This window comes from Sturnira hondurensis, unplaced genomic scaffold (assembly GCF_014824575.4).
Source record: "Sturnira hondurensis isolate 20B ecotype Veracruz unplaced genomic scaffold, ASM1482457v3 Scaffold0005329, whole genome shotgun sequence".
Lineage (NCBI taxonomy): Eukaryota > Metazoa > Chordata > Mammalia > Chiroptera > Phyllostomidae > Sturnira > Sturnira hondurensis.
Genome location: NW_028077960.1, coordinates 2,741,953 through 2,754,060, shown reverse-complemented (window position 1 = coordinate 2,754,060; position 12,108 = coordinate 2,741,953). Strand labels below are relative to the sequence as shown.

Here is a 12,108-nt window from a genome sequence, read left to right as displayed (position 1 = left end):
CCTGGTCCCTGAGATTGTTAAATAAGACCAAATACTGCTGCCCTCAAAAGAATGGGCTGGACACAAAAAAAGGTGAGGCCTGGGGGCATGGGACATGCACCGTGTGAACTCATCTCTCCCTTCGAGCCCTGTGCGCTTCTTCCTAAATCATGGCAGAAGCGTCTCTTCTCTGACTCGGTTTTCACAGCTGTGAAACGAGGACTGAGGTGACCTCTGGTACTCTTCAAGGTCAGGTGTCCTATATACTCTTGGGCCATGTGGGATCTGGAAGATGGCACACTCACAGGTGTTGTGCTCACAGGTGTTGTGTTATCCAGCCTGGCTGCCCTCACCTGGTGATTTCTGCCTGCCTCCTCATGACCCAGAGAGAGAGGCCGTTGAACTAGGTGTCTCACCCTCCACAACCAGGAAAGGAGTCTCTGCCTTCTTGCTGCTGGGATCACAGAGGCTCAGAGAGCCCAAGGAGATGGCTCACCATCGCCCTCATCCTCTGAGATCTTCCAAGGGTTTCCCAGGCTGCTAGCCTGGTGGTGCCTACCTTCCACCGTCCCATACCCTCCCACCCATCACCCAGCCCCAGCCCCAGGTCACAGGGGTTCCAATACCTGGAGAGAAGGGATTGTTATCCGTTTCCATCACTGCTGTATCCCCAGTACTGAAAATAGTGCCTGACCCATAGTAGGTGTTTAATAAACAGCTGTAAGACAGCAGCACAACCCTGCCTAGAGTAGAATCTCAGTGCAAATGAAGGGCAAACAGTTCCATGTCAGGGCTCCACTACCCTCTGCTAACTGGCAAAGCTCAGGCCGTGCCCAAGACTGTGCCACTTGGGATGCTAGAGAGAGAGAGAGAGATAAGACCAAGGCCGCACAGGTACTTGGGAACACCCTCTTTGCAGTTACACTCTTAGAACAAATAAACCAAATAGCTAGGGGGTCCATACCCCAATGTGGTTTATACTTTCTTACCCTTGACTTTGGAGTCTGTGGTTCTGGGTGTCCTGTGCCCACGGCTGGCTCCTCTCTTTGCCTCCTCCCTTTAAGCCTCCTTCTGGTAAGTCACCCACTGGGGCCAAGCACCAGGCTGGCCTGACCCGAGGGCCCTAAGATGCCAACTGGTTCCTGAAGCTCATGGCCACCTGCCCACTCAAGCTAGATGCATGTGGGAGGAAAAGTGCCCTGAGGAGGAGTGGGCTTATGTGATTCATAGCTTTGGGAAACAGAATTCCCATAAGGGTGTTCAAAATGTGTCAATAGTATTACATGTTCATATTCGTGTCTCTTTATTGTGGCAATGCTTATGGATTTCAGTGCTCCCTGTGTATTAGGGATAGTTATACATTTATATAAATCCCAAATGTTTTCTTCTGTTTTTTTTTTCTTTGTATTGTGGTGAATTTTGGACCATTGTAGAAGTTTGTGTAATTTTTTAGTTATCAAATCTACCCATCTTTCTCTTTATTTCGGACTTCTTTGTCATCCTTTGCCAAGGATGCTCCAAACTCCTTGCTAGTCCCAGTGAGCACTGGCTGCCCTGCTTATGAGCCTGAGGATGCATCTGTACAGCGAGGCCCAGGGAAAGCAGGTCACCTCCAGAGAACGCTGGTGGGAGCAGAGCAGGGGCGAGTGCGGGCAGACTGGCTGCGGCCCCACTTCCTGCTGTGCGTGTGAGCTCAGCGGCGCCTGCCGCTTCCTTGGCCAGGAGGCTAGGAAAGAGCTGTCATGGCCACCGGGACCCCCAGGTTTAAAGGCTGAAAAGCTAGAAGGAACGTGAGGAGCCATTTTTAACTCAAAGCCCTTGTGATGCAGCTGGGGAAACTGAGACCTCTGTAGTCTAATAACTTGCCCAAATTACTGATCTGAGGATGCCAGACCCCATGCCTCCTGGCCCAGTGCTCCCTCCTTTGGCCCCTGGCTTTCAGATGCAGGGCCCTTCTGGAGGGGGAACTGGGCTTCCTGGCCTCCCAGATTGCTGGGACAGCGGGGCGGCAGGGAACAGGATCTGGAAGGGTGGAGGAGTCTCCTTCCATCAGCTCCCCACTGGGACCAATGTAAGCCCCAGCCCTGGAAGCTGAATGGATGGGCCATTAACTCCTTCACTGTTGGTCCAGTCTTCCTACTCTCACCCTTACCCCTCCCCCCAGCACACGTATACCAAAATAGGCAGCCCCGGTCCCTCGGGACATTAATCCTGGCTTATTGAGGGTAAGACCAACTGTCTGAGCGTAAGGCACTGGAGTGAGCAACTTCTGAGCCTGTTGTGGACCAGGCCCTGGTGGAGAAGCCGAGAGGTCTGCTCAAATACAGCCCGTCCCCTGCCCTCGGGTGTCTACACCCCAGCAGTGTTGGGTAGTAAGTTCCCAGCTCTGCTGCCAGCCTCAGGGAGAATATTCAGGAAAGTGAACTGCCTCCCACAGAGGGGTCTGTGGGACTGAGACTGAAGGGGGTTCACCATCACCTACAGTTTGCTTGCTGTCCCACCTGCAACTCAGCACGTGCATTTTCTATTCCCTGATCATTTCTCCAACGCAGGCCCAGGAGGGTGGAGGTTCGAGAGGAGACTCATTGGTCCTGATGCGGGGGAAGGCAGAAGGTTTGGCCCACTGACCCCCTCAACCCCCTCGTGGCCTCCCTCTTGGCCCCAGGCCTCCCTGGCCCTGGGCCCAGACTGTCCAGAGATGCCTGCAGTGTCACCAGAAGGCACCAGGCTGGCAGCTAGTCTCCAGCCCAGAAGTGAAGCACAAGCAGTTTCCTCCCAAACCCCTGCAAGCTGTACTTCCCCAGAAGGCTGTCCCACGTGGGGAGGCACAGAGGAGGCAGAGGATGTAGAGGACAGAGAGGGGGCCTGGTTGGGCTCTGGGGCTGCCAGGTAGTCAGTGAGAACTGTTAGGCGACTGCCATTCAGCTGGGCCCTCATATCTGGGACCCTAGGGTGTTTGCCATAGGCTCTGTGCCCTCACAGCCACGACTGGGCCATTGAAGACTGCACCTGGGAATCTGGGGGTGAGAGGGATGTTAGTTGCTTCTCCTGACATCATGTCAGGAACCTTAAGCTAATCTCTGGGAAGACTGCATTACAAACCATTCCAGATATACCCACTGAGCATAAGGGGAAATGAAGGTCGTACAGAGCTGGGGGCAAAGCTGGGCTAAAACCTTAGTCTCTGGACACCCAGGCTGCTAGTCTTGCTCCTACACCACCAAACCAGGAGAGCCAACCTGCTGGGGAGTAAGCAGGATGGGGTGGGGGCGTATGGAGTAGAGTGAGGGTGGAACCTGAGAAAGGCAGCCTCTGGACTACGTACGAGGGGAGAAGGTGGCTCTGTGACTGTTTCCTCCCCTCCCCCTTCCACCAGGCAGGTGTTCCTTCTGCTGACCTCCCTCCCCCTCCTCCACCCTGGCCTGGCAGAGGAATAGGGGAGAGGAGGAGGGGTAACTCAACACCTCTGCAGATGGTGAGAGGGCCTGCTGGGTCCTGAGGTGGGGGTGGGGGCAGTCAAGGGAAGGGGTCTCCTTGTAGGGCTGGCACTTCTGGGGCTAGGGATGGGGTTCTCACCTCCTAATTAGTCATCCTGTTAGGCAAGGACACCAGCTTGTACCAGGAAGGCCTTTCTGATGAGTCAGACCTGTAGGAAGTGAGGGAGCAAGGCACAGAAATGGTCATGTAGGGACGGGCAGGCCAGGCAGATAGGACAGCCAGGGAAACAGCTGTGAGAAACCACTAGGAGGCCAGTGTGGCTTGAGCAAGTGGGCAAGGGGCCGAGGGGTGAGGTGAGGTCAGTTCCTGGGGCCAGAGCGCCCAGGTCCTTACAGCGCTGAGAGGCTTTGAATGAAATGAGGAGCTACTGCAGGATTTGAGCAGAGGAGTGATGAGGTCTCCTTGAAATATGTAAAGGTTTACTCTGGCTGTTCTGTGAGGTGGGCAGGGCAGAGGAGAGCCAGAGGGAAGCAAAAACGCAATTAGGAGCCAAGTGCAGAAATCCAGTGGCTTGGACCCAAGTGCTTGAAGTCAAGACAGAAGGGGTCAGATTCTAGACATGGTTTGAAGAGAGGGCTGGCAGCACCTGCTGATGGATTGGTGTGGCATGTGGCTCAGATTTGTGGTAGTCCCATAGCACTGTTGTGAGAACTGAATCAAAGGGCAGCCCTTCCCTTTCCCTCTGCCTGGAGGCTGCCAGGAGCCAGGAGCCACTGTGCCTAGGACTGACTCGGACTCCGGCTTGTGGAGTCTGTGACACTGTGGATGACATATGAGAAATTCACATGGACTACCAAGTCATGTGGAGGAAAAGGGACAGCGCGGCTTCTCTCTCAAGAGGAGAAAAGCCTCGGCCCTTGTCTTAACAAGCTTTTATTACTTTTCTGGGCACATTACATTACATGATGGTCCTCATTTACTATGCACAGGTTTGCTTTAGGTGGTTACCTTTTACAGAAAACAAAGGAGGGGATGCCACTAATCACATCACAGAAGAAGGACATCTGCAAATGCAAAAGGGAAAGGGGTTGAACTGGTTACATTCATCCTTGGAAGGTTTAGCATGGATTTTAGGAAGTTAATTTAAAGATATGGAGTAAATGTTTTCTGACTCAATTCAGGGTAAGGGAGTTTTAGCAAAAGCAAGTCTCATAGCAGTCTAGGTTCAGTGCAGGCCTGATTTCCCATGGGAGAACCAGTCCGTGGGTGTGAGTCCTATGCATCTCCGATTGGGAGCTGGACCTACGCCATGCAGAAGGGTCTCCTACATAGGACCCCCAGGCTCAAGGTGGGAACAGGCAGTATGTGGGGAACCTGGGCCATCACATAGGAAGTAGGGTGGGGTCCAGGCAGGCTTGTCCAAGCCCTCACTGTCCAGTTGAAAAATGGCTGTCAGAGCATGACTGGCTTGGAGTTTAAACCCAGCTCTTCTGACACTTATCAGGAGAAAGCCAGGGTACCCTCCCTGCCAGGGCTGCTGCCAGCTCACAGCCCACCCCAAACTAGGTCCTCCCTTGGTCTTCCCTCTATGTAATAGTTCACATCCTCAATGGTCTCCACAGACCCTTCCCATCCTGAGGACACCCCCACCCTTACCAGGGCCTGCCTGGAAATGCTGGCTTTGACAAGCTGAGCTTTCCTGATAAGAGAGACAACTCTCAGTGGCCCCCTCAGGGCTCCATCTCCAACCTGAAGAGGTCTACAGTTCCTCTCCAAGGTCCAGGAGGGCCCCTCTATAGCCCCTGACATCAGCGATGCCAATTAATCGGCAGGAGGGACAAAGGGTGGGGTCAACTGTGTCAATGTCAATTCCAGGCACTGGGAGAAAGTCAGTGGTTCAGTGCAGAGGGAAGACCAGGATACCCCAAGTCACAGAGGTCCCATGTCCACACCCTCCCCACCCCAGTGTGTAACTTACTAAAAACGCCCTGCCGGGCCCTGACTCCCTGAAGCACTCAGCCTGCCTTGGACCTCCCAATGCTCCCTCCCCTTCTCACCCTGCTGTCTTAGCTCCAGTGTTCTGCTCCCCAGTTCGTCTTCCTGCTTCACCCATGCATGTTCTCCCCACCCTTTGAGGCCTCCTCTTCCCAGCTGCCTTCCCTGACTGCTCCAGGCCGCAGCTCTTGCCTCCTCTCAGCAGCTCTCATCGCCATGCTCCTTGGGGCCATGGATCCACAAACTATTGAGCTGCTGAGCCCCTGCACGAGAGCCTGCTTGGGGCAACCAGCCTAGGAGGCCATGTGTGGGCAGGTGCCTCTCTCCTTCTCTGGGTTGCAGATGGATGAGGTATGTGGGACGGACACATTCATTCAGCTCCGTTAATGCATTAACTCCACGGATCAGTTTTGTAAACCCTAAAGTGCTCTAAACAGGTACCTGAGGTTAACTGGGGTGAGGTTACAGAAGAAACAGAAGAAGGACAATTGTTAGGACCTCAAAAGCAGGAGCAATTTGGAATTACAGGCAAGGAGTACCTGCAAAAGTGAGGGCTCAGAGGTGGGACTGGACTTGAAAGGGGAAGTGGCCCATCTCACTGCAGGAAGTGATGGATCCAGGACTGGAGGAGAGACAAGAAGGAAACGGAGAGATGTGGGTTGTGGGACAGAGGTAGGGAGAAAATTAGGTCAAGGACAATTCATTGCCCTTTAGGAATTGTAGCTCTAGACTGGGTCGGGGAATGACACAGGGAAACGGCCACTTGGAGAGGAGCTACAAAAGGACTAGAGTTACAGGGAGGCAGTAAGAGGAGGTGACCGCACCAGAAGAGCCACTCAGCCCTGGCTCTCTCCACAGGTCGCCGAGGGCCCAGAGGACCCCCCAAACACCACCCAGACTGAGGAATCTGTCATCAGCCATCTGTCTCCCCCCAATAAGGAGATCATCACAGTCACTCTCCACGGGGCCACCAACCTTCCTGCCTGCAAGGATGGCTCCGAGCCGTGGCCCTACGTGGTAGTGTAAGTAGCTACTGAGAGTGGGGCAGGGCCTGCTGTCTTCTGGATCAGAAACCAAGGTGTGGATATTTGAAAGAGGAACCTCCTGCCCAAAGGTTCGAGGCTGGGACTGTGATACCCAAAGGGAAAGTCAGGTGTGCATCACACAGCGGCTGGGGGCCCTGCAAATGTGAGGCCTGGCATCTTCCAGCTGTGCAGACGCTGCCCACTGGGGCTAGGGAAGGAAGGAAGGAAGGAAGGATCACTCCTTGATGGATCCCACAGTGTTTGGGGCAGGACTTGGCCACAACCTCACCTCAGGGGGCAGGGCCCCTGGATGCAGAGGCCTGGGCTAGGCTCAGCTGGGGTGGGGAGTGGTCAAAGGAAGAAGACCTGGGGCCTGCCTCTCCCAGACTCTGGTGCCCCATCTCACCATGCCCAATCCTGGGGTAAGATACTAACCACCACCCTCCTCCTCCTTGGCTCCCACTACACTCTAGTCATTTCTATCATGGGGACCTCCCTAGTTCTTATCCTTTAATGCACTCCCACCCCCCCCCTCCAGCTGGCTGCAGTCAGGGTACACACTTCTCACAACCTGGTATCTGGGCGAGGCCTGCCATACCATGTCTGCTGCCCATCTCAGGGACCTTACTTCTCTCAGGGGGCATCGAAAGGCCAGAGTCTCCAGCTAACTTCCTGTATGGATGCCCGTCATCTGCTCAGTTTTTATTGTAAAGTTCTGTGCAGTGCTCCCTCCCAAGACACTGGGAGCCACCCGGGTCTCCCACTAGCTCCCTACACCTCCCCTCCTGCACCAGTAACAGCATCACTCAGTACCTGCCTGCTGGCTTTTCCCCACTTTTTCTCTCGGGTGTGCCTGCCCCAGCTCTCTGCTCAGCACCTACTGAAATCCCACCTTCAAAGCTTTGTTCATGATGCCTCTTCCTCCAAGTAACCACCTGAGTTGAGTTCCCTCTTCCCTGGAGCCCCACAGCAATGTCAACACTGTCAGAGGCACCTTATATAAATAAAGTTACATGTTGCTCCTCTGTCCTCCAAACTGGGGCTCCCCCACAAAGGTCTCAGGTCTCTTCTCCATTTCCCTAACAATGCACCCAACATAGGCCTGAGCACGGGCTTAAGGACCAAGGAGCAACTGAGGCCAACACCAGGTTACTATAACAACTACCGCACCCCCCCCCCCCCCACACACACACACAGAGTGGAAGGAGGGTAGACGTTGCGCCGGAGACCAACAGGTGAAACACTTGCTTGTCTCAAAAGCTTCATTTCCACCGCCCAGCTCCCGGGCCCCTCCCCTCTCGTCCCCTCCCCCAGCTCCATTTTTGCGGCGAGCGAGGCCAGGTGGCAGAGAGCGGGCTTGGCAGGGAGCTCTCCTTCTCCGCTCAGCTATTTCCATAAACCAATTATCGCCCATCATCTGGGGAGATTGAGGTCCTGCCTATCACCAATTCAGCTGGGCGGCGGGTAGGGAACTGGGTGGCCGCGTTGCTCCTCGGCAGGCGTCACGACCTGCGCCATCACCCGGTTGCCATGGGAACACTCCTAAGGAGCGAAGCGGGCGGGAGCCCGGGAGTAGGGTGTGGGGGCGGGGTAGCGTCGCCGCACCCACCTCCACACGGGAGGGGGCGGGGAGCTGCGTTCCCGGCCTCCCAGCGGCTGTGCGACTACCAGCCCGTGGTGCTAATGAGATGCAAATAAAGCGGGGCGGGGCGGGGGGGGGCAGAGGCTTCTGAGAAGGAAGGCCCAGCTGGTGGGACCTGAAAAGAGCTTTCAGTGCGAACCCCCCAGCCCCCAGGCCCAGGCAGAACCCCAGAGGGAGGAAGCCCTAAGCCCTAAAAAGAACGTGATGTCTCCACACGTCTGATTCCAAATGCACGGTAACAAGGCATGTAGTAGTCATTGTTCGGTCCGCTTCAGTGTTTACTTTTCTCATGATGAATATACATTAAACAGTATATTAAATAATATATATTAAATGTATATAATTGCACGTTCTTCCAAAATATTTTTCCTCGTCTTTCTGTTGCTTGTGTTTTCTCCTGCCGTTAGCTTGGGCTCCTGGCTTAGCTTCTTGCTCTCTGCCATTGCCGTCCAGTTGTCTCATTTCAGACTAGAGGGAGGACGCTGGGGAAACCTGTGTTTGGTCGGCCCTCCCCAGCAGGCAGGCCCATGCTGGTGGGGGTGGGATTGGAATTGAGCACAAGGACCAGAGCTGTTCACTCATTCAGCCCATTGAGGGGAGCTGGGGTGAGCTCACTCCAAAGATGGGGCCCTCCCTAGTTTGGGGTGCGGCTGCGTGAGCACCGTGCAGGCTCCAGCCCTGAGCCAATCTAGTAATAAGATGCATCCTCCGGTGGCGACTGTCCGAAACCAACAGGTCCGCTTGGCTTATCTTGTGGCTCTGCGTCTTTCCCTGGGAGCCACTGACCTGCTTCCAGTCTGACCCCACTCCTCCACCGGAACAGCTGTCTCTAAAGCTACAGTGACCTTTCTGCCTGGCCGACATCCAGCAGCCATCTCCCCTTTCGTGATCTCTCAGTGGCAATAGCCCCTCATGAACACTCACTCTGCCTGAAGTTCATTCTTTTCCAGGTCCAAGATGCGCTCTCTCTTATTTTTCCTGTCTGTGCACCAGCTCTCTCGTCTACCTCGCGTTAAATGTTGGCCTGTCCCAGGTTTCAACCCTCGGTATCTCTTCTTTCTCCATGCTATCCACATGGTCGCACCCCCACTCTGTCATCAGTAATCATTCCCTCACCCCCATCAAATCCATCCCCAAGCTTGTCAGTTTCTCTCCTACCTTGAACTTGGCATCTCTCCACCAACTCCACTACCTTAGACCACTGCTTTCTTTTTCTGCTCATGGTACTTCTGATCTTGCCCTTCTTCAACCCCACTTCAAAGGCAGGTTACTATTTAATTCCGTGGTACCACACCACCAATGAAACCCATTCTTTGAACCCTCCAATAGCTTCTCATTGTTCCCAGAATAAAGAGGATGCAGGTCCAGTATGGGTGGGTCTTTGCTGGCTCCTCAACATGAACTCCCGCCTCCCTCTCTTTGCTTCAGTCACACCAGGCATCTGACTGTTCTCTGAAAAGACCCTGGTTCCTCCCATCCCAGGCCTTTGCCCACTGCCTCTCCCAGAACACTATTCCTTTCCCTCGCTTCACTGGATTTTAGCTCATTCATCACCTCCTCAAGGAAGCCCTCCCAAACCTCCCAGACCAGGCTAAATCCAACCCCCCCCCCCCCCATTACATGCTTCCAGGGGATTATGCACTTCTCCAGTATCACAGTTGCAGGTTCCCATGTTTTGTGTGCTTTTATGTGATTATCGGCTTACTCTTCCTCAATGTCTCCCTCCATTGTGCCCCACTGGTTCCATAGGCAACCACCATGTCTGTTTTGCTCACCATCTCATCCCTATTTTTTTTAATATTTTATTTATTTTTTTATTTTTAGAGAGGGGAAAGGAGGGAGAAAGAAAGGGAGAGAAACATCAATATGTGGTTGCCTCTTGGCTGGCAACCTAGACTGGGAATCAAACCTGCCACCCTTTGGATTGCAGGCCAGCTCTCAATCCACTGAGACACACTAGCCAGGGCTTCATCCCTACTATTAAACCCAGTATCTGAAACATAGGAAACTGTCAACAAATATTGAGTGAATGAACACACGAATGAGTGAATGAATCTGGCCCCATTTCTATCTTGATCTGTGATTTTGGGAAAGTTATTTCACCTTTCAATGCCTGAATAGTCACCTGGGAATGTGCCTCAAAGGGTTGTAGAGACAGTGGAGCCGCACGGGGGAGATGCTGACAGGTAAAGAGTGACACAGAGGTGAGGGTATCCTTCATAGCGCTCACAGGGGCAAGCGAGGCCTACCAGAAGAAAGCCTCAGGGCAGTGGAGAGAAGCCAGAATGGGATCAGGAAAACCCGGAGTCTGGCCCACTGCCCCTGACTCCCTGTGTGATCTCAGACTAGTCCCTGACCCTCTCCGAGCTCAATCTTCCCATGGTCAGGATGTGAGGTTTGGCTTCCATGCTGCTCCAGGCTTGCAGGCTGGTTTGTGCTCCAGCCTGGGAAACAGTCTCAGTCCTTTAGAGGCAATAGGAGTCCCAGCTATACCACCCAAGGCAGATTCTATGCCCAGACCTGCTGGGCCAGTGCTCAGGCCTGGAGTCTCCCTAGCACCTGCCTCCAAGCCTGGCACAGAGACACCTGCCAGTCAGAGCACAGCAGGGACCAGGAAGGCAGTGGTCCTGACAGGAGGGGTGCCCCAGTGGGCAGTGTGTGGGGAAGAAGACAGCCTGTGGGGTTCTGACCATGGGCCAAAGGCTGGAGGGCTGAGCTGCCAATTGGAGCCTGCTGCCCAGGGCTAATGAGCAGGGACAGAGCCAACACTGAGAGGGGGAGGGCTGCTCCCTCCGCGCACATGGGCCCGCCTGGCCCAGGCCCGGGTGGGAAGGGCAGTACACAGATCAGGGCCAGGAGTCATGCTCAGAGGGTCTTTGGTTTTCCTGCATGAGCCTGACAGCCCTGACCCTGGTCTCAGACTGAGACTGACCTTGGTCGCACCCTGAGCCCCAGCCCTGATCAGAGACCGAACCCTGACCCTGGCGACTAACTGAATAAGGTATTGCAAGTAGGACAATTGTCTAAGGTCCTGGTAAGAGAGGAAGGTTAAAATAGGTTATATTTATCTAGTGCCTTCCATATACCTGGCAAATGTGTTAAGCATGTGTGTATGGCCTCTTTTGCGTGATTTAATTATTAGTCCTGTGAGCTAAGTGAACTGTTGTCCTCATTTTATAGATGATGTTACTAAGGCTCAGAGCATTTCTGTGACTTGTCCAAAGTCACGGAACTAGTCAGTACTCAAGCCAGGACCCAGGATTCCAAGATCAACAGTTCCTTCCACCTCGTCTCTGCCTTTGCCCTTATGCACCAGTTGGCCTCCTGAAAGGGGACTGTTCGCATTCGGGCCCTAAACCAGACATCCAAAGAAGATCCAGTGACCAGTCTGAGGACTCCCCCTAGGATCCGGACTGCCCATTCTTTCCTCTGTCTGGCTAAGGGCCTCGGCCAAAGGGCCTCAGAGGGCAGGGACTTGGGTGGAGTGGGTGGAGGCCTGGCATGACTCACAGGTGACCTGTGAGCTTATCTCAGGAGTCAGAGGGTTGATCTCAGGGGGGAAAACCAGTAACATTCAACGTGAGAGTGACAGCGATCATGGACAGCACAGGAATAAAACAGCCCACTGCTGATGAAGTCCCCTGCTGTACTCACTCGGAGCCTGGCCATCCGCACTCTGGCTCGATTGCAGTGGCCGGGAGGCAGGTTGCCTTGGTTCCATGTGGTAACCAAGGAATGCCGGTGGCAGTGGAGGGGCTTGTTAGAGGTTATATGGCTCACTGGTGGGAGGGAAGCACATGAAGGTGACCATCCTCACCTCGCCACTGGCCACTGGGTCTGGCAGAGGCCAAAGCTCTTTCCCTCTCTGAGCAGGATGTCTATTGGGAAAGGCACATAATAAAGGAGAAGGCCCTGGGACTTAGGAATCCTAGGTCTTATTCGCCCTCCGGGTTCCCTAGCTTACAGTGTGGCCTGACCCTCCCATGAGGTGGGTCCCTACAGGCTCAGAGCTGCAGAACTTCCATGCAG

At 54.2% G+C, this 12,108-nt stretch overlaps 1 protein-coding gene across 1 annotated transcript in view; it reads left to right on the top strand.

The window, feature by feature from the left end:
- The window catches only part of CCDC33 (coiled-coil domain containing 33), a 122,829-nt gene that overhangs the window by 24,077 nt on the left and 86,644 nt on the right, over positions 1–12,108 (top strand). The window contains exon 2 of the mRNA XM_037046905.1: positions 6,271–6,434. Coding sequence (XP_036902800.1) covers positions 6,271–6,434 — 164 coding nt within the window. The remainder of the gene's footprint in view (positions 1–6,270; positions 6,435–12,108) is intronic.